The 20,031-nt window shown below is 51.3% G+C and overlaps 6 protein-coding genes across 6 annotated transcripts; 2 read left to right on the top strand and 4 right to left on the bottom strand.

Moving 5' to 3' along the window:
* Positions 1 to 153: 153 nt before the first annotated feature.
* On the bottom strand, positions 154 to 1,210 carry BDP81DRAFT_391794 (galactosyl transferase GMA12/MNN10 family protein; the record flags this gene model as incomplete). Its single annotated transcript, XM_060587591.1, has 3 exons — positions 154 to 372; positions 433 to 860; positions 916 to 1,210. The coding sequence occupies 3 exons, from the start codon at positions 1,208 to 1,210 to the stop codon at positions 154 to 156; spliced, it is 942 nt and encodes a 313-aa protein (XP_060448331.1).
* Positions 1,211 to 1,867: 657 nt separating this feature from the next.
* BDP81DRAFT_421724 (uncharacterized protein) lies at positions 1,868 to 3,587 on the bottom strand. The gene has a single exon (XM_060589936.1). The coding sequence runs from the start codon at positions 3,332 to 3,334 to the stop codon at positions 2,339 to 2,341; it is 996 nt and encodes a 331-aa protein (XP_060448330.1). The 5' UTR covers positions 3,335 to 3,587; the 3' UTR covers positions 1,868 to 2,338.
* Positions 3,588 to 3,848: 261 nt separating this feature from the next.
* BDP81DRAFT_421722 (putative proteasome subunit alpha type-2) lies at positions 3,849 to 5,317 on the top strand. Its single transcript, XM_060589935.1, has 5 exons — positions 3,849 to 3,988; positions 4,039 to 4,058; positions 4,148 to 4,198; positions 4,248 to 4,844; positions 4,894 to 5,317. The coding sequence occupies exons 1-5, from the start codon at positions 3,945 to 3,947 to the stop codon at positions 5,010 to 5,012; spliced, it is 831 nt and encodes a 276-aa protein (XP_060448329.1). The 5' UTR covers positions 3,849 to 3,944; the 3' UTR covers positions 5,013 to 5,317.
* Positions 5,318 to 7,408: 2,091 nt separating this feature from the next.
* Positions 7,409 to 12,024, top strand: BDP81DRAFT_391791 (RNase3 domain-containing protein; the record flags this gene model as incomplete). Its single annotated transcript, XM_060587590.1, has 6 exons — positions 7,409 to 7,660; positions 7,724 to 7,752; positions 7,811 to 7,859; positions 7,908 to 8,160; positions 8,214 to 10,667; positions 10,730 to 12,024. The coding sequence occupies 6 exons, from the start codon at positions 7,409 to 7,411 to the stop codon at positions 12,022 to 12,024; spliced, it is 4,332 nt and encodes a 1,443-aa protein (XP_060448328.1).
* A 167-nt stretch (positions 12,025 to 12,191) lies between these two features.
* BDP81DRAFT_512788 (uncharacterized protein) lies at positions 12,192 to 13,567 on the bottom strand (the record flags this gene model as incomplete). The annotated part of the gene is made up of 5 exons (XM_060595804.1): positions 12,192 to 12,548; positions 12,574 to 12,690; positions 12,742 to 12,845; positions 12,908 to 13,106; positions 13,168 to 13,567. The coding sequence occupies 5 exons, from the start codon at positions 13,565 to 13,567 to the stop codon at positions 12,364 to 12,366; spliced, it is 1,005 nt and encodes a 334-aa protein (XP_060448327.1). The 3' UTR covers positions 12,192 to 12,363.
* Positions 13,568 to 18,725: 5,158 nt separating this feature from the next.
* BDP81DRAFT_391789 (uncharacterized protein) lies at positions 18,726 to 19,939 on the bottom strand (the record flags this gene model as incomplete). The annotated part of the gene is made up of 3 exons (XM_060587589.1): positions 18,726 to 19,204; positions 19,257 to 19,369; positions 19,431 to 19,939. The coding sequence occupies 3 exons, from the start codon at positions 19,937 to 19,939 to the stop codon at positions 18,726 to 18,728; spliced, it is 1,101 nt and encodes a 366-aa protein (XP_060448326.1).
* Between the last annotated feature and the right edge of the window lie 92 nt (positions 19,940 to 20,031).

The following is a 20,031-nucleotide window of genomic DNA, read 5'->3' as shown; positions in this document are numbered from 1 at the left end:
AGATGGTCTCCCCAAACCCAAATAAACGCCCTCGTCCAGCTCTTGTACACTTGAAATGCCGAGTTCATGCTTCCTGGGAAATAAAACGCCTGGAGCTTCTCTGTGCGTAGGTCCTCTAGTGAGGACAAGCCTTGCTCTCTTCTAGGCCCCCGTCTATTGCGCCTTGAATGCCGCCTTCCACTTGGTCTTGAAGCTGCTCAGCTCCTCGTCGCAAGATCGCTCTCCAGTCTTTGTGCAACCAGCTGCGCGGACAACAAAGTGACCATCCTTGTAGATCTCCCCCTTATCGTATCGATTGTAGGAGTTGAATGTCTTCTGCGGCACAATGGCAAGTCTCGAAAGAATGGTGGGATGCCATTGAACAATGTGTTCCTAAGGCGACGGTCAGACATGGCTCAGGCACAAACAAGAAACAAAAAGAAAGAGACTCACCAAAGCATGGCCCTCAGCCTTCTGGAAGTTGTAGCTACGGTACAGCGGATCGAACCAGGTGTCAATGAAGAACTTCGCCCACTCGCCATTCCGGATGAAGAAGCTGCTCGAAGATAGACCCTCCCTGTCTTGCGTTACCACGAAATCGATGTCGTCGCCCTTGAGATGAGGGAATGTTTTGATGATGCTGTCTGGGGGCACAACTGGGTGATCCCTGGCCATCAAAGTATCCAGTTTGTCCGACTTCAACACCAAGTTCTCTAGTGTCGTCGCTGGGTCCATGATGTAGGCGTCTTGGTCGAGGTACCAGAACCACCTAGCTTCCGGGAACTTTGTCATTGCGTGCCTCAGCGCCACCACTTTGTTCCATGATGTTGGAGATCCGTCCAGATCATAATCGCCCGCCTTCACAAACATCACCTCGTACCCTAGAGAAAGAGCTATCAGCATGTGCAGTGCCACAGGGAACCAGTGAATGCCTACCGTGTAGCTGCGCATATTGTTTCCTGTTGTCGCGAACGCTTGCAAGATATGTATTGCTGTAATTGTCCTCGTCCAGCACCGTCACTATTACCGCAGGTGGGTCGCCAGAGGGTACTCGAGGGCCACTGGGCGACTTGAAGGCCCCGGAGAGAATATATATGAAGCCAAAGAATACAAGGGCACCTGCCGCAATGACCTTGAGCCTGCTGCGTCGAAGAACCGGTGGTATTCTAGAGGATCTCGCCTTGAAGGGAGGCGGATTCGAGCTCTTTCGTGGAGGGTATGCGAAATGCATCGTGTCGAATTAGGAGATTAGTTCAAAGGGAGAACTCGTCGGCCTACAATCGCAGGAATTGTCGCAGCTGGACCAGCGTCAAAATGCGACGCCTCGATGTCCCGGAAATGGCGGTCGTTTAAGGACAAATTTCGTCGGCGGTCGAACACGAGAGGAGACGCCGACTGTGGCCGTTGCGACTAGAGGCTTGGCACAGAAAGGAGGGAGGAAAAGGTGATGGAATGTCGAAGTCGAGGATCGTCGGGGTATTCGCAGGGCGTCATCCAAAGAGTCGCATCACGTCCAGTCCTCGAAAAGTCTAGGCGACACCTTGGAAAGCGAAAGTTTTGTAAGGGAAGCAGTGGTGCAAGGGCGAGGACGGCCTGTCAATGTACAGACTGGTGAACACGAACTCGATACCACGGCTTCGTTTAATTCGAGGTCCACTTTGGGAACATTAGATCTGGACCGCGCCGAAAACCAGCAATCATTGGCCCGGTCGGTGGTATTATTGTCCGGTCGAGCGATCCCTGGGTCCCCTGAGCCCCTTCTGTCAAGGGTTGCGCTGGTTCCCCACCACCAACACGACGTCAAACCTAATGCTCTATGCGGGGTGCTGTGACGCTGAGCATCAGGTAGGTTACTGGATAAATAAGGTCGGATTGTTTAAAAAAATACCCGACATTCAAATTGATACTTCCTTGCAAACCTTCACCCAGTTCATCACCAGTGCCTGGCAGTCGAAACGTGACACACAGAAGTCTATTTAAGTCTTTGGTCACTATCAAATTCTTAAGCTACGCCATTGGTAAATCCATGAGACATATATGTATCAGCCTGCGCGTCTGGCAACTCAAAGGATGTTGAGAGTTGTCGTCGGCATAGTCAGCCAACAGAATGTTGATTGATTGATAGCAGGTTGATGTCGTCCGCCCGTCCAAAGTAAATCTAACCAAAACGGCTCAATTCAAAGACAGAGCAGAGACTTCTTCTCCGCACACAGACTAGTTGACACGATATGGAAGAGAATCTTCGAGGCAACTTAAGAGTGTGCGGGTGACATCGCGGACTCGGTGACACATGGCGCTACAGGCGTTCTGTCTCTTGAGTAATAAATAATGTTTGCGTTTCTCCACATTCCGACCTCTGTTAGTCTTCCTTGATGTCTTCGTCCTCATCATCGTCACCGCCCACATCGAAGACTCTGTCGCTCGCACGTTGCAGAGCGGAAGCACTGAACTTTCTCACGCCCTTCCATACTCCCCACATAAAGGTCGCGGCACCAATGACGACCAACGCCAAGTTGATATTCTCAACACGCGCGCGACCAGTCCCAGCTCGACGTCCAGAAGTACTGAGAATACCGCTGGACCTCAAGTTCCACCATTGAACAGGCGAAAGGGCGAAGAGAGACTTGACGAACCCAAGCAGTCCAAGAGAAAAGAAGCCTTTGAGGAAGTGTTCCAGCCATGTTCCAGGCTCCGCACCCATCTCAGGTACAGGCTCGTGAATTGCTTCGATGTCGTCGAGAACATTCGCCGCCATATCGGCGATTGCGCCCATGGGGTCAGTCCATAGATTCAAAATCGGATCCGCAATGAAACCAAGGATGAAGACCGAAACGATGAAGATGAGGATAGTTAGTACAATTTGGGCAAACGTCCCCTGCAAACGATTCGCCCATGATAATCGCTCCAGCTTGTATTGGTAGCTGCAGGTGGGACATGCGAAGAAGTTCCGCGTAGCTGTCGAGTCGGCATACCTCCAAGCTTGCAAGCACCCTTCGTGAACGTAGCGCTGAGACCCCTTGCACTGGCATGGTGAGATGAGTCGTCCGGAGTCGGGATCGTCGGATTTGTAGACAGGTCGTGGACGTGAGTTTATGAAGCCGCTCATGACACTTGGCTCTTCGAAAGTGGGGTGAACCGACTCGAAGCAGATGCGGCATGTTCGAGGCCCGTAGTATCTCTGCTTGGGCGGAGACTGAGGTTGCTCCTGGGGATGATCTCTGTCCTGTTGGCCCTGGTCCTCAGACTTGACAGACTCTGACTTCTCGGGTGGATCGGCTTCAGAGTGGCTGTTGCCCGCTGAGCCTCCCATTGGGAGGTCAGACGGCCAATTCCACTGAGGTTTCGCCGCGTCCATGATGAAGAGTGGAAATTGATTGCTGGAGACGTCGGAATCCGCTGCGCCTTCCGAGCATTGAGCTTTCTGTATCGCGCAATTGGAGTGACTCTGTGCTGTGAGAAGAGAAGATGCAATAGAAGGTTTGAAGTGAAGGACCGGCTGGCTCGGGGTTGGAAACTTGGCCTAAGTTGACCAAGTGCAGCAGCGCCTACATGACAGAAATTAGCGTAGGCAATATGAGAGCCTGATCTGTCCTTTCGGGGAAGCTGTGCCAAGCGAATAGAATCTTTTTGGAGAACACAGGACAATCGAAGAGCGAAAAAGAATATTCCAGCACCAGGCACTTTATTGTGAGCTTTCTGCGGGTGGTCATAGCTTCCAGAGTGGCTCGATTACATCAGCATTTAACCCGGATCAACACCAGCGCCGGTGATATCACGTGCTGCTAATTCCCCAAGCGGCGTCCGGCGTCTGGCAGCTTGACGCGGCGCGAGTTGCCTGGGAGGGAGAGCTTCGTACCTTAGCTCCAGCAGCCTCACCTCGTTTGACCGCAGCCAACCCACCCACCATCCTCCCCGTCCACTGTACTTGACATCACATCTCGACTGCACGATCGAATAATCAAGCAATGGCCGACCGTTACTCTTTCTCCCTGACGACGTTCTCGCCCAGGTAATTTACATGCTTCAAACCTATGACGTCCGCATGCTAATTGATTATAGCGGCAAGCTGGTTCAGATCGGTATGCTCCAACACAACCCCCACCGGCCGACGATTCCCAGCATCAGAAACGGAATGAACCCTCAAACGACAGGACTGACATCCATATAGAATATGCTCTGAACGCAGTCAACCAGGGTGTCACCGCCCTCGGTATCAAAGGCAAGTCGACTTGCCCCTCCTTCCGCAACCCATGCTAACCCCTCGAAAGCCACCAACGGCATCGTCCTTGCGACCGAGAAGAAGTCATCATCGCCCCTTGCCGACCCTAGCTCGCTGTCCAAAATCAGTCTCGTCACCCCCGACATTGGTATGGTGTACTCAGGTATGGGACCCGACTATAGAATATTGGTGGACAAGGCTCGCAAGGTCTCGCACACCGGCTACAAGCGTATCTACAACGAATACCCGCCTACACGGATATTGGTCCAGGATGTTGCCCGTGTCATGCAGGAGGCTACTCAGTCTGGTGGTGTCCGACCTTACGGCGTCAGCTTGCTGATTGCTGGCTGGGATGAGGGTATCTTGCCCGAGGACGAGACTGAGACCAAGGAAGGCGAGGAGAAGAAGCCCACAGGCAAGACCGGCGGTACTCTGAAGGGTGGTCCCATGCTGTACCAAGTCGACCCCTCTGGCAGTTACTTCCCGTGGAAGGCGACGGCGATTGGCAAGAGCGCTACGTCTGCGAAGACGTTCCTGGAGAAGAGATACACGGAGGGCCTGGAGCTTGAGGACGCCGTGCACATTGCATTGCTCACACTCAAGGAGACCATTGAGGGCGAGATGAATGGAGATACCATTGAGATTGGTAAGTTTTCGAAGTGTATCGTCAAAAATATGTCTAACTGGGAACATAGGTATCATTGGACCTCCGGCGGACCACCTGCTCGGCATCGAGGGTGTTGAGGGTGCCAAGGGCCCTCGCTTCAGAAAGCTCAGTCCTCAGGAGATTGAGGACTATCTTACGAACTTGTAATTTCCGCAACGGCTAGGACGGTCTTACCTTGTATCATAGAACAGCATAGAGACATGGGGACACGGAAACTCCGAGCTCTGGACTCAATGGATGACCTGCAATGACGACATGACGAGATACATTGCAGTTGTGATTGGATATGACTCTCGACTGGCCACAACAGTCGAGTCCTTTTTGCAAGGAAACATGCAAGTTGCCACTGCCACTGCCAGGACCGCAGATATCGGTAAGTGAATTGACTGACATTGCGGCGTCGCTTGGTAATTATCGATGGCAGAAATCCGGATCAGAGAGTTGAATGGAGCCATATATCAGGCAACAGCTGCAAGAGGCTCATTGCCGAAGTGAGGAAGAACCGCCGGCGACAGTCGGCCGCCTCTCGCAGCCATTTCATTGGCTTGCCGCGATCTGAAACTGCTCGCCGATTGCTGTGCCGCAACAGCCTACATAGTCACCTGATGGTCCCGCTTGAGGGTATTTTGCAATCGGTCACCGGGTGTGCCTGGAGTGCCTAATCACCAGGCAGATGACATTTTTGTGCGGCGGTCTACTGTCGTCTAGACTAATTGAGGAGAAGTAAGCCGCATGCGAGTAGCAGGGCCTTGCATTAAGCTAATCGCACCTGGGAGGCACAGCATTGCGACCTCAACCAAGCAAGTCAAAGTAAACTTCCAACGGACAACCTTCAACTTTGTAGGGCTTCTACAAATCTAGACGTGATCTGCAGCCTGCGACCATTCATTTTTTTCGCCGTCATGTGAATAGAATCGAATAAAAGTTCAAACATGACTCTGCTGCATGAGGGATGTAGGCCCAGATGAACCAATTATTGCTGCACTTCGCCAGTGTTCTCAATTGAAGATCAGGGTAGCATCTAGAGACTGGATTTGAGGTTGCAAGCCAGATCGGCTCCAATAGCGCTATAGACTGGCATCCTACCTACCAGGTAGATGACTATGTACCTTGAATGGGTTGACTCAGAACCATGCACAATAAACTCACAGGTGCAAGGCCTGGCTATGGTCCGAAGCCGATGCCGATGCCGTGTTACTTTCATAAGCAAAGACGTCCCTGTTCCCGGCTTGGCGAGGTACTGACGCATGTTTTCTGGAGACGTCAGCTAGTTGCATGTAGAATGCTGGATTTGTTCAGAGTCCGGGCGGGTGGCCAAGTTTCGGGTTCCGGAGAACCAAGACCGACAAAATCGGTATCGGACCCGGTTAGGTTAGTCTTATACGAAGTGACCTCTGGCCGGGGTGAGTGCGGGTGACTGTGGGAACTCTCGGGGCGTGAGCGAGCCTAAATGACATTTGTTGGTCCAGGCCAGTCAGTATCCGTCACCACGGAATACCGGAAGATTCAAGATACCTTGGGTAGGTACCTGATCTTCGAAGCCCTGGCTGGCAATCCTAGATTGATTGGTCAGGAACCGATGTCAGACTCGCTCTCTCTTTCCTCCGAGTCCTCGTACCTTACTCTTCCTCTCGACTTACCACTAACACTTTCCATGCTGGACACATCAAGCAAATCAGAGCTATCATATGGAGCAAAACTTCGGCTTTTCGGACTAGGACGGGGTACCTCGAGCCCAAGGCTATCGTTTGCTCCATCGCCGTTTATCGATCCCTGTTTTTCAGTTCAAAAGTTCACTCTCCGCGCGCGAAGATGACTCTTTTGATACGGTGCGCAACTGCGTTGCGAAGTGGTATACGTCCTCTGCATTTGTGGGCCGCCGGCCTCCTGCAGAGTCCCTGAACTCAAACGAACCGACCTGTTGCAGTGCGTGTTGGCTTGCGAGTGCAAATATGAACAGCATGCCACAGCTACGTATTGCTTCGAGGTCTTTTTTCCGCTCCCTTTTCATGCGCAGCGGGAAAAGAAGCAAACAAGCGGCACACGTTCCCGAACGCCATCCAGGCACCCACTGCGACGGGATTCTTCACAGGGATCCCAACCTCCTCAGACCTTTTCTGCCTACGTTACGGCATCATCGCCATATCTCCGCCCAAGTCAGCAATCTTCGTCAGGCACTTATCGTCGAGTCACGTATGCGTCGCGCCCATCGCACTTGGCAGAGACTACGAATACACGGAGGTTTCATCCGTAGACGCCCTTCAGTGCTGTGCATCGAGCCCCACGAATCCTGGTCCCCGCGTCACACGAATTTTTGTTCAATTTTCCGTTTTGAGCCGCGTCATTTAACCTTACACACCTTTTTTGACTCATACCGACCACCCCACTGCCGGGCGAGTCTTGTCATTGTACCCCAGTACTTTGAGCGTGCTAGTGCACCGGAGCTTGGCTTACTTGGATTCTCCCGAAGTACCGCGCTTCCCAGGACCGTGGTCAGGACCCTAGGACTGGGTCCTCAGATTCACGCTAGAAACATTCAAACAATGGCTGACCATTCACCATCATCTTCCGGCGAGGGTGCAGATTCTGTGGTAGATGAGGTACTTCCCAATGTGCCAGTCCTGGGGCCTCATAACCAGGAGACACTCTCAGCAGCCGCCGAGGAGTTGTTCCTGAACAATGAGGCCTCTTCGCCTCCAGCTGAGCCAGCCTCAGGCAACTCAGTCATCATGAATGCGAGAGCCTACCAGTCCGAGATGCTTGCCGAGAGTATGCGGCAAAACATCATTGTTGCTGTAAGTCTCGTCGAGCCTGTGGACCAAATTCTAAGAGACTATGGGTTGATTAACACTTGGTAGATGGACACTGGTAGTGGCAAAACACAAGTGTAAGTGGACTGTCTACGAGCACGCGTAGCTTTGTGACATTGACAGAGGCTTCTATAGGGCTGTTTTACGAATTAGGGCTGAAATAGAGAGAACGTCGTCCGAAAAGGTGCGTTAAGACCATCACAGGGTCTCTGATGCTGGACTAACTGTGCAGATTGTCTGGTTTCTAGCTCCCACGGTATCGCTTTGTAGCCAACAGTTTGAAGTCCTTAAAACTCAGATACCGGAGGTCCAGATTAAGTTCCTCAGTGGCGACGACAATGTGGACTCATGGTCGGACCAGCAAGTGTGGGATGCAGTTCTTCTCAATGTGCGCATAGTAGTGTCGACGTACCAGATTCTGTTGGACGCCATGTCGCACGCATTCGTGCCTATGTCAAGACTATCTCTGATTGTCTTTGACGAAGGTTTGTGGCTTCGAGATCCCCAAAGTGGCAGAGGCTAATTAATACGAAACAAGCTCACAACTGCGTCGGCAAGTCTCCGGGAAGCAAGATCATGTCACTCTTCTACCATGAAGAACAACGAAAAGGCCGCCCTACTCCCCATATCCTGGGTCTGACAGCAAGCCCGACTTTCGGTTCCAAAGTCGAAAGCATCAATAACCTCGAAGCCACGCTGGACGCTGTTTGCAAGAGTCCAACGATGCACCGGGACGACCTTCTTGCCGCTGTTAACAAACCAGAGCTGGCATCCGCAACCTTTCAACCTCGAAACGAATTCAATATTCCAAACAGCTTGAGAAGCTTGAGGATAGCTATACAGTCTCTCGATATCTCTGAAGATCCCTACATTCGACACCTACAAGCAGAGGGAACAGATCGTAGTCAGCGTGAACTGATTGCAGTTCTCAAAAGTCACGACACATACATCCAGAACCAAATGACTTCGTTTGGCCGCCAAGCGAATCAGATATTCAGCGAACTCGGCCCTTGGGCTGCAGAGTATTACATCTGGGAGGTTATCTCGAGATTCAGAACTGCATTTAATGCCCAAAGTGTCTGGCTTGACACATGGAAGGATGAAGAAAAGCAATACCTCATCAACATTCTCAGTCAAGTTGACTGCCAGTGCCCGTCGAAAGAGACCATCAGCCGTGAGGTCATGTCAGACAAGGTGTTCGTTGTCATTGAACAACTGTTACAGGACAAATCCGATACCATCGGTATCGTTTTCGCTAGAGAAAGAGCGACTGTTGCGGTTCTATGTCATTTGCTCACGTCGCATAACTTGCTGCGAGAGCGATATCGAATCGGTGCCATGATGGGCACATCGCAATTCCAAGCCAAGAAGAAAGATATATGGGATCTTTCACGAGTCGAGGATCAGCGGTCTTTGCACCAATTCCGATCCGGTAGGACCAACCTGTTGGTTGCCACCAGTGTACTCGAAGAAGGCATCGACGTACCAGTCTGTAACTTGGTCGTCTGTTTCGATACCCCACCGAACCTCAAGTCGTTTATCCAACGCCGCGGACGGGCCCGGAAGAAGCAATCTAAGCTTCTTATGCTGATTGATAGCTTGAATCCCTTGAGGAAAGAGTGGGAGGTCCTGGAGGCCGAGATGAAGGCCCAGTACGAAGAACAAGAGAGAGAACTTGAACACCTTCAAGATATCGAACAGGCTGAAAAGCCAAAGGAGATGATTTTCAATGTCGAACAAACAGGAGCTGTTCTAGATCTCGATAACGCAAAGCAGCATCTCGACCATCTTTGTCGAATATTATCGCCGGGAGAGTTCATCGACTGGCGGCCTGACTACATCATCGACAAGACCACCACAAAAGGCGCGCTAGACTTGCGGGCCACCGTAAACTTACCGAGCTATCTTCCAGCCTCGGTCCGCACCGCTCAGAGTCAATTGGCTTGGAAATCAGAGCAAAATGCTACAAAAGACGCTGCATTTCAAGCCTATGTTCAGCTGTACAAGGCTGGACTTATCAATGACAACTTGCTGCCTTTCAAGCCGGAGGACTTCGTACCCGGAATAGACAAAAGAGCTGCTATCCTGCAGGTCAACGGTCTGCTCAATGCCTGGGTCGGAGTCGCCAAGGCTTGGAAAGTTGGTGACAACTTAAGGGCAACTCGAATTCTACTCAAGGATTCGGATGGTGTTGTCCAAGGAGAGTACGACATGGTTATCCCCGTATGGGTCCCTGGGTTGCAGACGATACCCATCCATCTGGACTATAACGTCACCTGGTCAATTGAGTTCGGACACCAGCTTCCGATTGAGGAGCTGACCGGAAACGATGACACAGCTGTACTTCTTGCTTTGCCGTACGGTCACCGTTGGGTTTCGGCGGACCTCCAGCAGATCGTAAGGTTCACTGCAGTCGGTGCTGGAGACATGTCCGTCGATCAAATCGGCGTCAAAGGCTTTGTCCCAGGGGCCATGTCAGACTACGATCTGACCTGTTTCATACGCGACCAGACTGGTTCCCCATATCTGTACGATAATGTCATCCCCAGCAAGCCGGCACCCGAAACTGTGCAGAAGATGTTTTACGAGTTCGAAAAGGCCCCGGAGGATGTACCTTACCTGGCTCTCAAGAAGTGGTCCCGTAGGTCGGACTTTCTTCATCGGCCACAGAGCGATCCCGGTCAAGGCCCAGCCACTGTCAAGCCGTACAATAGAGTCTACCCGATGCCGTGGGCAAAGGTGGACAATATCCCTGCAAAGTACGCCCAGTTTGGCGTGCTCATACCATCAATCTTGCACCGTATCGAGACCTACCTGGTGGCTCGAGAGCTATCTATGGGTGTTCTGAGACCCCTCGCCATCTCTGACCCGTCTCTGGTGGTCATAGCCATCAGCGCGGGAAGCGCGTGTGAGCCCACAAACTACGAACGCATCGAGTTTTTGGGCGACTCTATCCTCAAGTTCTCCGCCACCATTAATGTGGCCGCTCTGAGTAAGTCCATCTCCAGTGACCCGGCGGGTTGTGCATGAATTGTGAAGCTAACACAAGATTAGACCCGGACTGGCCAGAACGACTGTTATCTTTCAAAAAGGACGCCATCGTCGCAAACTCGACCCTATGCAAGGCGGCCATTAAGCACGGCCTCGACAGGTTCATCCTCACCAAGCCTTTCACAGGACAGAAGTGGCGCCCAATCTACGTGGAAGATGTGCTCCAGCACGGCGAGGAGCCCTCCACGAGGAAGATCTCCACCAAGACGCTCGCAGATATCGTCGAGGCACTAATCGGGGCTTCGATGATTGACGGCGGTTTACCGAAAGCGATAAAGTGCATGTCCATCTTCCTCCAGCAGATCAAGTGGAAGACTCTCGACGATTGCAGACAGGCTTTATACGACGTCGCTCCCTCTGACGTGGAACTCCCGTCCACCCTCGAGCCCTTGGAGCAGCTCATAGGCTATGAGTTTACAAAGAAGTCTCTGCTGATCCAGTCCATGACCCATGCCTCTTTCAACCTTGGCAACACCCTGGGCTGCCTGGAACGTCTCGAGTTCATTGGCGACTCTGTCCTGGACTATATCATCGTCAACCGCCTCTTCTCCATCGATCCCCCTCTCCCACATCAGACGATGCACCTCCTCAAGACGGCAATGGTCAACGGCGACTTCCTCGGCTTCCTAGCTCTAGAACAATCAGTAAGCCAGGACGAGGTAATCATCACAGCCAGCGGCGGCGACAGCAAACAAAAGCCCGAGCTGCAACGTTCACGCTTCGCGCTGCCCCTGTGGAAATTCATGCGTCACCAGTCCCCCGCAATCGGCCTCGAGCAGCTCAACGTCACGAAGCGGCACGCCGCGTTCAGGGACGAGATGGTCGAGGCAATGGAGCGCGGCACTACGTATCCCTGGGCCCTCATGGCGCGCATGCAGCTGCGTAAATTCTACTCTGATATTTTCGAGTCCCTTCTCGGCGCCGTGTACGTTGACTCCGGGGACCTGGATGTCTGCGCCGGTGTCGTAGAGCGGTTCGGTATTTTGGCGTACCTCGATCGCATCCTGAGAGATGGCGTACATGTGTTGCATCCCAAGGAGGAGCTGGGCCATTTGGCGGACAACAAGACTGTGACGTACGTTTTGGACGTGCAAGATGTCGAGGATGGCGAGAAGCGGTTCTCGTGCAAGGTTATGGTTGGTGATCGGTGTGTTGTCCAGGTTGACGGTGGGATTTCTAGAGATGAGGTCAAGGTTAAAGCCGCGGATGCGGCGGTCAGAATACTCAAGGCGGAGAGGACTGCGGCGAAGCAAAAGAGCTCAGATATTCAGGAAGACGAAGACATAGTCATGGGATAAGGAAAAATGGTTAGACGTCTTGGTACATCACAGGCACAGAAGCAGAAGAGGGACTTGGCAGACTGGAAAAGCAATCAATTTTTGTTCTGACATTTCATGCAAGCAAATTTGCAATTATTCTCCCTTTTCCGAACCGACTACCTATCTAGAGGTGGGATAAAGTGCAACAAGAGGGTATAAACCGGCACTTTGCCCCTGAACTCCTGATCGAAGAATTTATAACAGTTTGGACAAGTCCCTTGAACCTGACCAAACAAAGTCAAAGTACGCCTTGCCGCCCAAAATAAAGCTACGCCGTAAAACGAGGATTACCGTGACAACACCGGGATACGCATGACTCTAGTCGTCGGTGAGGTCAATAGCCTCTCTGTTGGTGTCGATCTTGATCTTCTTCCATTCGCGTTTGGCAGGCTCCTCGGTGAGATCGTAGATCTCGGTGTACTCGCGCTTGATGATAGGACCCTTTCTCTCTTGCTTGACGGTGCCAGATCGACGTCCATCCTGTGACGAGTCAGCATTTAGTTCTCTATGAAGTGGCAGGGTTGAAACTCACGTTAATCTCGTCCAGGCGCTCTGCAGCTAGCCGTCTGATCTCGGCTTCGGAGAGCTCGTCAATGGCTTCAGGGCTTGGAGACCGAGGTATGATCAGCTCCTTTTGCAATGCATCTAGAAATTGTGAGCTGGGTCAAAACGTATAAGCAGGCCTGCACATCATACCCCTAGATCGATACTTAAACGTGAAGCACGCGATCGGAACACCGTCGTTGAGGCGTCGTCCACTGATCGAGGTTCTCTGGGAAACGACTCCACCGTCAGCGAAGCTAGTATTCACGTTAGTACTTTACGGGCCAAATTTCCTTGATATGACGAGGAGAAAGCTCACGAGGTGCCATGAGAGACGGCACGACCTTTGAGTGCCTTTTCCGCGATGTCGAAGTTGGAATTTCTAGTGTCGCGGCGGCTAGAGTCCGCGTAGAATGGAGCCCCTGTAATGACCATGGAGTGGACAAAGACTTCTATGACCCCGAGGGACATTGCCTTTTTCGAATCACCTTGAACACGTTCCTTGGTAGCATCGTCAACTGGCATAGTAGTCAGTACTCGCCAACACTTGTAGCACCTTCCCAAGGGTGACAAACTTACTTGTGGTGACCTTGGAAAACTTGAACTTGTTCAGGCGTTCAGATCGGAAGGCACTTGAACGTTCTCGTGAACCCTCCACGACGTCATGCCATATGTAGTATCGATCTCTATGGATGAAGCGATTCGCCTCGCAAACGACGCCGTCAATGTGCTTACCATCGACATACAGTACGAATGAGAGGGCGCGATCCTGGTTCTCCCATTGGTGTGTGGTATTTACTTCGTACTTCAGGGAAAAGTAGGCATCGTCCTTGGACTCGACATAGTTGGAGGTACGGCTGTCAGCGTTCTTGCGGTTCACGTCGTGCTCCAAGCCATCCAAGTCTTCGTACTCAACGGCGTCTTGGCCGTTGACTTGGACGGTGACTTTGACACCTTTGAGCTCGTCGATGACGGCCATCTTGCGTCCTGGTCTCAAAGTGCACTCGAATAACCTGCCGATGGAGAGGGTGTTTGTGGTCCGAGTGGTTCCGTTGTTGGTTTAAGTTAAATAGTACGGTGATGAGAGAGAAGTCGAATGAAGTCAGTTTGGAAAGAGACGTTAGGACCCACGTGAAGATGGGGGGGAAGAAGGTGCGAACGCGACTGAAAAGGCAATTATTGGGTGGGGGTTGCCTTACACTGATGTGCGCTCGCTGCCTGATTGGTTGTTCTTCATTGTTCAGGCAGAAGTGGGGTACAATGGCCAACTAGGTTAAGCAAGTACTAGAAGACTTCCCTAGTACGATGGGTAGTTATCTAAGGAGAATTAGGACTCGCCCCAACCCATGCTCAAGTGCGAGACTTCGCGACGCGTATCCTCCGTAGAGGTGGCGACAACCGCCTACTGGGCAGGAAGTGGCTTGAGGGCTTCCTACGTAGGAATCCCTTGCTAAAGACGTTCAGGGTATGGTTAATGGACTCTAAGTGCGTTAAGTCGGTTACTGTTGAGTCTTTGTAAGCCTTTTGGAAGACCCTAATAATCCCAGAAATCCAGAAGATCCCAATGTCCCTCCGCTGGAATATGGACGAAACGGGTTTGACGGAAGGGACCAGCAAGGATTATTTAGTACTGGGCAAGTCCAAGAAGCAAACGATCTATGTCCAGAACCCAGGGGATCGTACTTGGACTACGATACTCGAGTGTATCTCTGCCAGTGGCCGTCACCTTCCACCATTGGTGATTTTTAAGGGGGAGACGGTCTAGCACCAGTGGTTCCCTGAGGAATATACGGATTACGCCTCCTGGAGCTTCATATCGTCGACCAATGGGTGGACCTCGAATTCAATTGGCGTGGAATGGCTGCAGAAGGTCTTTATACCTGGTACGGCAGAGGAGGCTAAGAGACTGCGCTCCAAGCGGCTCTTGATTATCGACGGCCACGGAAGTCATGTTTCTGACGACTTTATGTGGCAATGTTACTCTCAGGGCATTTGGCTGTGTTGTCTACCAGCCCATTCCAGCCACATTACGCAGCCCCTAGATGTATCCGTCTTCTCGCCGCTCAAGAATACCTACCGCAAGCTTATCCGCGAGTGCGGCCTCTAACTCAACTCAGCGCCCATAGGGAAGCAGAACTTCCTCCGCTGTTACTTTCAGGCACGGGAAGAAGCTTTGATAAGTCGGAATATATGCTCCGGATGGAGGGTAGCAGGATTATGGCCCGTGGATATAAGTAAGCCACTTGAGAACCTATTGCTAGTTATTCCAGCAGCCACAGACGTCCTACGGGCCCCCCCATGGGAGCCACTACTTCCAGAGATTCCCGAGACACCCCAAGAACACCATATTATTACGCCTAAGAAGTCGGGAGACCTCAGGAGATACCGGCAGCTCTGGAATGGCCGTAAGGGGAGGGACGACTACGACCCCGTGGTACGGCAACTTATATTTGATAAAGTTGGCAAGCGATTAGATGCCCAGAACTTCGCCCTGGCTGATACTCAAGGGGACATAAAGGCACTGGAAGCTCAAGCTGGATTATATAAGCCAGTACCACGGGCAAAAGTCAGGCAAGATCTAAATGAACGATTTATACAAATTGAGGCTATTATGAGGACGAAGAAGGAGGTCGCAGCACGCTCTGCGCGGTAGATCACGGAACTGACGGTGGTATCGGGTATACCAGAAGCTTCTTTTGCCAGCATGTGTTCAGAATTTCTGCTTTAGCAGCGCTGTGCCACCAGAAGACCAATTCGCCGCCATGAAGTCCAAAATGCGAAGTCTCGAAAAGTGGCCAAATTGGGTGATCGGTTGTGTGCGGTGACCTCTTATCTCTACGGTTGATGGACTAGCATATGGGCCGTTCACTAGTCTGCTCTAGGTAGCAAGCCTCGCTAAATAATGTCGGGGCACGGGGCGGGTGTGCCTGCAGATCCTGCTGCACCAACGGCCGAGAGTGGACTCGGGTAAGCTACCGGCCCATCATCCAAGGAAGCTCCAACGGTATAACAAAATAACTTAGCTTGCCGCTCAATAACTTGGCTCTCTTTCCCCTACTTTTATTTCTATCCCTGCTCTTGCTACTGCTATTCTTACTGATATCGTTACTTTTCCTTTTTATATATTTCTTATAGAATATGCTTTCGAAAGTGTAATATAGTGGTAGTAACAATAATAATAATAATAAATAACTAGTCTAATGAGCAAGATATATTAATTATTATTTTATCTTACTACTAGAAGCTGATAAATTCCTAGGTAAATAGATCACTAGAATCAACAGAGGAAACTCACCCCTACTATAATGAGTCGGGGTACCTTAGACCAGAGGCCTCTGGGTCTGATCATGGAATTAAGGTCCTTCAGAACATACGAGAAGGCCATATAGGTCCCCTCAACTCCATTTCTGTTACCATCCAGGAGGCGCCCGTCTAGATCGACGGGTCAGGTCAAACTGGCTAGGTGGTAGAGAGGTTAGGGGTCCAATAATAAAACGCCCACAGCCCACTCGACGACAGATTACGAGTTGGATCCCACCATGAGGGCAAGAGATGTAGTCACACTGGTGGCGAACCCTTTCTTGATGTCTTCGGCATCAAGTGTATTATGTAAGTTTGCAAACTCTTAGTTCCCTCGACCATTTGGCCCTGTGCTATTCTTATTAGACCTTGACTTGTTCATCGCCATGTCGAAGTGATTCGGCTCATGTTAAGAAGCTGGGGCACGGAACGTGTCCGTGGTTCACTTCGTTGGCGTCAGGACGCATGGTCTTGCAAAAGTGACTACGCCCATGTTATGCTTCATTTCCGAAGGCTCTTGATTTTAACGTCTTAATAAAGTTTGTGTGGTTCCGTACTTTGATGTCTTACAACGGTCGAATTTGGTCTTCCTGAAAAGTGTTCCTGGAATCTTCTCGACGGAGATGCCTAATACTTTGGCGGATTTGTTTCTTGCCCTCCAAGGCTCCTTCCAGGTTCCTTTTCATCAACTCGACTCTCCGGCCCATATTTCCGCCCTCCTCCTTCTTTCTGCTCCTCTCATTTCTTTCACTCACCTCCCTTAATCCACACTCTTCATTACTCACGCAGGGGCTCAGACTTATCGGAAGTCGTCAGTCTCTGTATGTGGCTCGCTTCACTCCAGAGGTCTTACTCACTCTCCAAATCTCATCATCACAACTCAGACACACCATGGCGGTGATTGATGGCCTCCCAGAGATCAATATCTCCATCCGAGTCAACGGATCTGAAGATGACTGCATCGAGTATGACAACCCAGATCCCCGGGAGTCTCAGCATCTCTGGGCTCGGCAACTCATACCACCTCCAAAGTCATCGAAAGCCAGGCCGATGTCGGATTTTCCATTCACTACGAGATTCAGAATCGCCAAAATTGGATCAGGGGCAATAACTGTCCCGCGTTAGGCCTTCACATAGACGGGAATAACGTCACTTGGTCATAATTTGAACCTGATGACCTGGTAAACCAGACCATCGTCTCAGAGATCGACAATTTCTGGGCCAGGTGCAGCACACCTGGCAAGGTAGTTCAAACATACTTCAAGTTCGCGCCTGTCAAGACAGGTACTTCTTCGGACATCTCTAATTGAATCGATCCACTCCCGCTGACTTTGATGACGCAGTCGAAAAGAGCAATAGGCAGCTGTCAGAACATCAAAGAATTGCGAAGCATCTCGGAATTATTGAAGTGGTTGTGTGCCGCGTTAAGTTTGAGGGTGACGAACCCCGAGTGGTGGAAGAATATAAAAGACTAGAGTCGGCTGAGGTCTCTGAAAGGGCACTCAAAGGCAAAAGCCTCTCGCACAGCACATCGTAAGAAGCACAATACTCTTGTTTAGTACTCTTGCTGACTGCGTGATGGCCAGCTTCATTGGAGGAATCGAAGAAGACGAAGAAACCACCGACGGAAATTACAGGCTAAGGGACGGAAACAAGCTCATCGCTCGATTCTTCTTCCGATACAAGCCTAGGACTTCTCTCGAGACCATTCTCCCGAACCCTCTCCTCCACCTCCGCCTCAGACCGTGGCAAACTTGCCGCTGGCGGATATCTTGAGACTTGCCCAAGAGCGTTTGGATGAGCTTGAGGTAAGTCATGCCCTATTGCAGGCTATGCCATGCTGACAGTTCTATCAGCCCAAAGTCAAGCGAGAGCCTGGAACTGGTGTGAAGCGCGAAGCGGACGGGGAGACCGACTCCCGTCCACGCAAGGTCTACAAGGTGGACGCAGATGGAACGATCGATCTTTGCGATGATTGAATGGATTGTGACATGCATCTCTTTCAGACTTGAGAAGAGAAGTCCATATTTGCCAATGATGCGGAGGACTTTCGACTCTACATGGTTGATTCGAGGGGCGAGAGGAACATCAAGTCTGCATTCGTTTTTGCGGTGGTAGACTCAGGATAACAAGAGGAAGTGGGTTTCTCAAATCATAGCTCACAGTTCACTCAGTCGTTCACAAGCATATGGATGCTTTGCTGCCGCTCTTTTTCGCCACGGTGACGGCATAAGCAGAAGACCCGTCTCGAAGAAGATATGTTTGTCGTCCACGTAAACGAGAAGTCCTATGCCTAGTTCCTCATGTTTGATATGATGACTCTGGGCCCAAGAGTAGTAACGCGTAGGCTACTAAGGAATTTTCTCTAATCAGCTTCAATTCCATGGGGAGGCTTCTTGCCAGTCCGGTATTACCGCCACCGGATTGAAAAGACTGGACGTAGGCGTCACCGAAGCAAAGCATATGCGTCGCTGCTCGATTTCATCACGCATAAATACAGCCTGGGTTTCCACCCATGAAATACGTTCCCATCATAGGGAGCGTAGAAATGGGTGATGACAGATTGTACCTTATTGCCGCTGACGCCAACAATGCCTACGAAATCTACCTACTTGACCCTTCAAAGTCCATCTCGCTTCTTTCACCAAGATCCCACAAGTCACAGACACACCAACTGTACCTACCTGAGCCTCTCTTCCTCACTGAGTGGAAGGCTCGTAAGAGTCCGCTCATCAATCTTGATCTCTCATTCTGACCACTCCTTTCCCGCTTCGATTCTGAATACCTTCCACTCTGCCTCTAGCACCGTGTCTTATTCGAGCTGTGACCTCAATTTTTCAGTATGTAGAAGTAGCGAGAAATTTCCTAGGTCTAGAAGGTGAGTCGTTGCCGAAAGCCACCACGGCAGACCTCTTTATGGTGAGTCGAGCGTCTTTCGAATCAAAGGATTGAATCGAGACGGCCTCGTCATCGGGTATCTCTTTCTGAAGCTTCTTGTTCTTCATGGCGGGCTGTGGAGGCTTGGATCGGATGGGAATGACTCGTCTGTTTAGTTGAGAGCCGAACTTGTCTCCCGTGTCGCGCGATGCGGTAGTTGTCGAGGCAGTTCTCGCACCCGTCGTTGTTCGTGTCTGTGTAGGGGCTACCGACAGACCGTCCAGCTTTGGAAGCGATTTGGAGGAGGCGTTAGTGGCACCAGTGCCTCTGAATCCGCTTGAGGGATTCTTTGGAAGCGCTGTGTTGGCAGAAACTTCGATCAAGTCCTCAGCGTAGCTGTTCTCGTTGTTGTCCTTAGGTTTGTGCATGGGCAAGTTCCCTGAGTGAAGTCAGTCTTAGGGAAAATCAACTCGATTGAGGAGTTGACAGACCTCTAGGTCCATATCTGAAATTGAACCTGGCGATAGGACGCTCGTAGTTGAGCCGCTTCACGTCGTATGTGTCCGCAGCCAGGACCTTCTTGACCTCCTTCCCAGGTCCCACGCTGGCTTCCGCTGTTACGAGACGTTCTTGTCATATGAATAAAGGCCGGAATAGTGACTTACTTTTTGGCTTGAACTGATGATCCGGATGTAGCAGTGTCGTTGAGGGGCGTCCTCTCTGGTGAACCGAGCAGCTTGACGATGTATGAGTCAACGCGGATGGTGCCTCGAATCGCCCTGCCGCCTTTCTTGGCCGTGCCAAACTTGAATGGCTGCAAGATCTGTCGGCCTCCACTGTCTACTCCCAAGACTCCATCGAAGTCCATGCGGAATCGGCGCGATGCCCGCGAATCAATCACGGTCTTCGTATACAGCCGCCGGAGAACCTCAGTGTCGTCAAGGTGTATCAGCACCATCAGCCCCTCACCCCTGCCGAGAAGTTGACAAGTTCCTAAGCCAGGAAATGCATGGATCGAGAATTTTGCTCCCTCCTTGACATCGATGACTTTGCTGCAGCTGAATGGGGCGTTGTTTTCGAAGCTCTCGGCCGTCACGTCATCTCGTTCCGGGGCTGCAGCACCAGCGACCCGAACGACCACTCGCATACTGATGTTGAAGTTGAAACCTGCCATCGCTCTAGCATGCTGGATGAGAAGCACTCTCGTGGCCCCCAGGCGTGATCGTACTTCTGCAATTTGAGCCAAGCTCAAGAGCGAAGAACGAG

The sequence above is a fragment of the Colletotrichum phormii genome (assembly GCF_030913505.1).
Source record: "Colletotrichum phormii strain CBS 102054 chromosome Unknown BDP81scaffold_5, whole genome shotgun sequence".
NCBI lineage: Eukaryota > Fungi > Ascomycota > Sordariomycetes > Glomerellales > Glomerellaceae > Colletotrichum > Colletotrichum phormii.
Note: the sequence above shows the minus strand (reverse complement) of the source record. Positions and strands in the feature narration are given on the sequence as shown.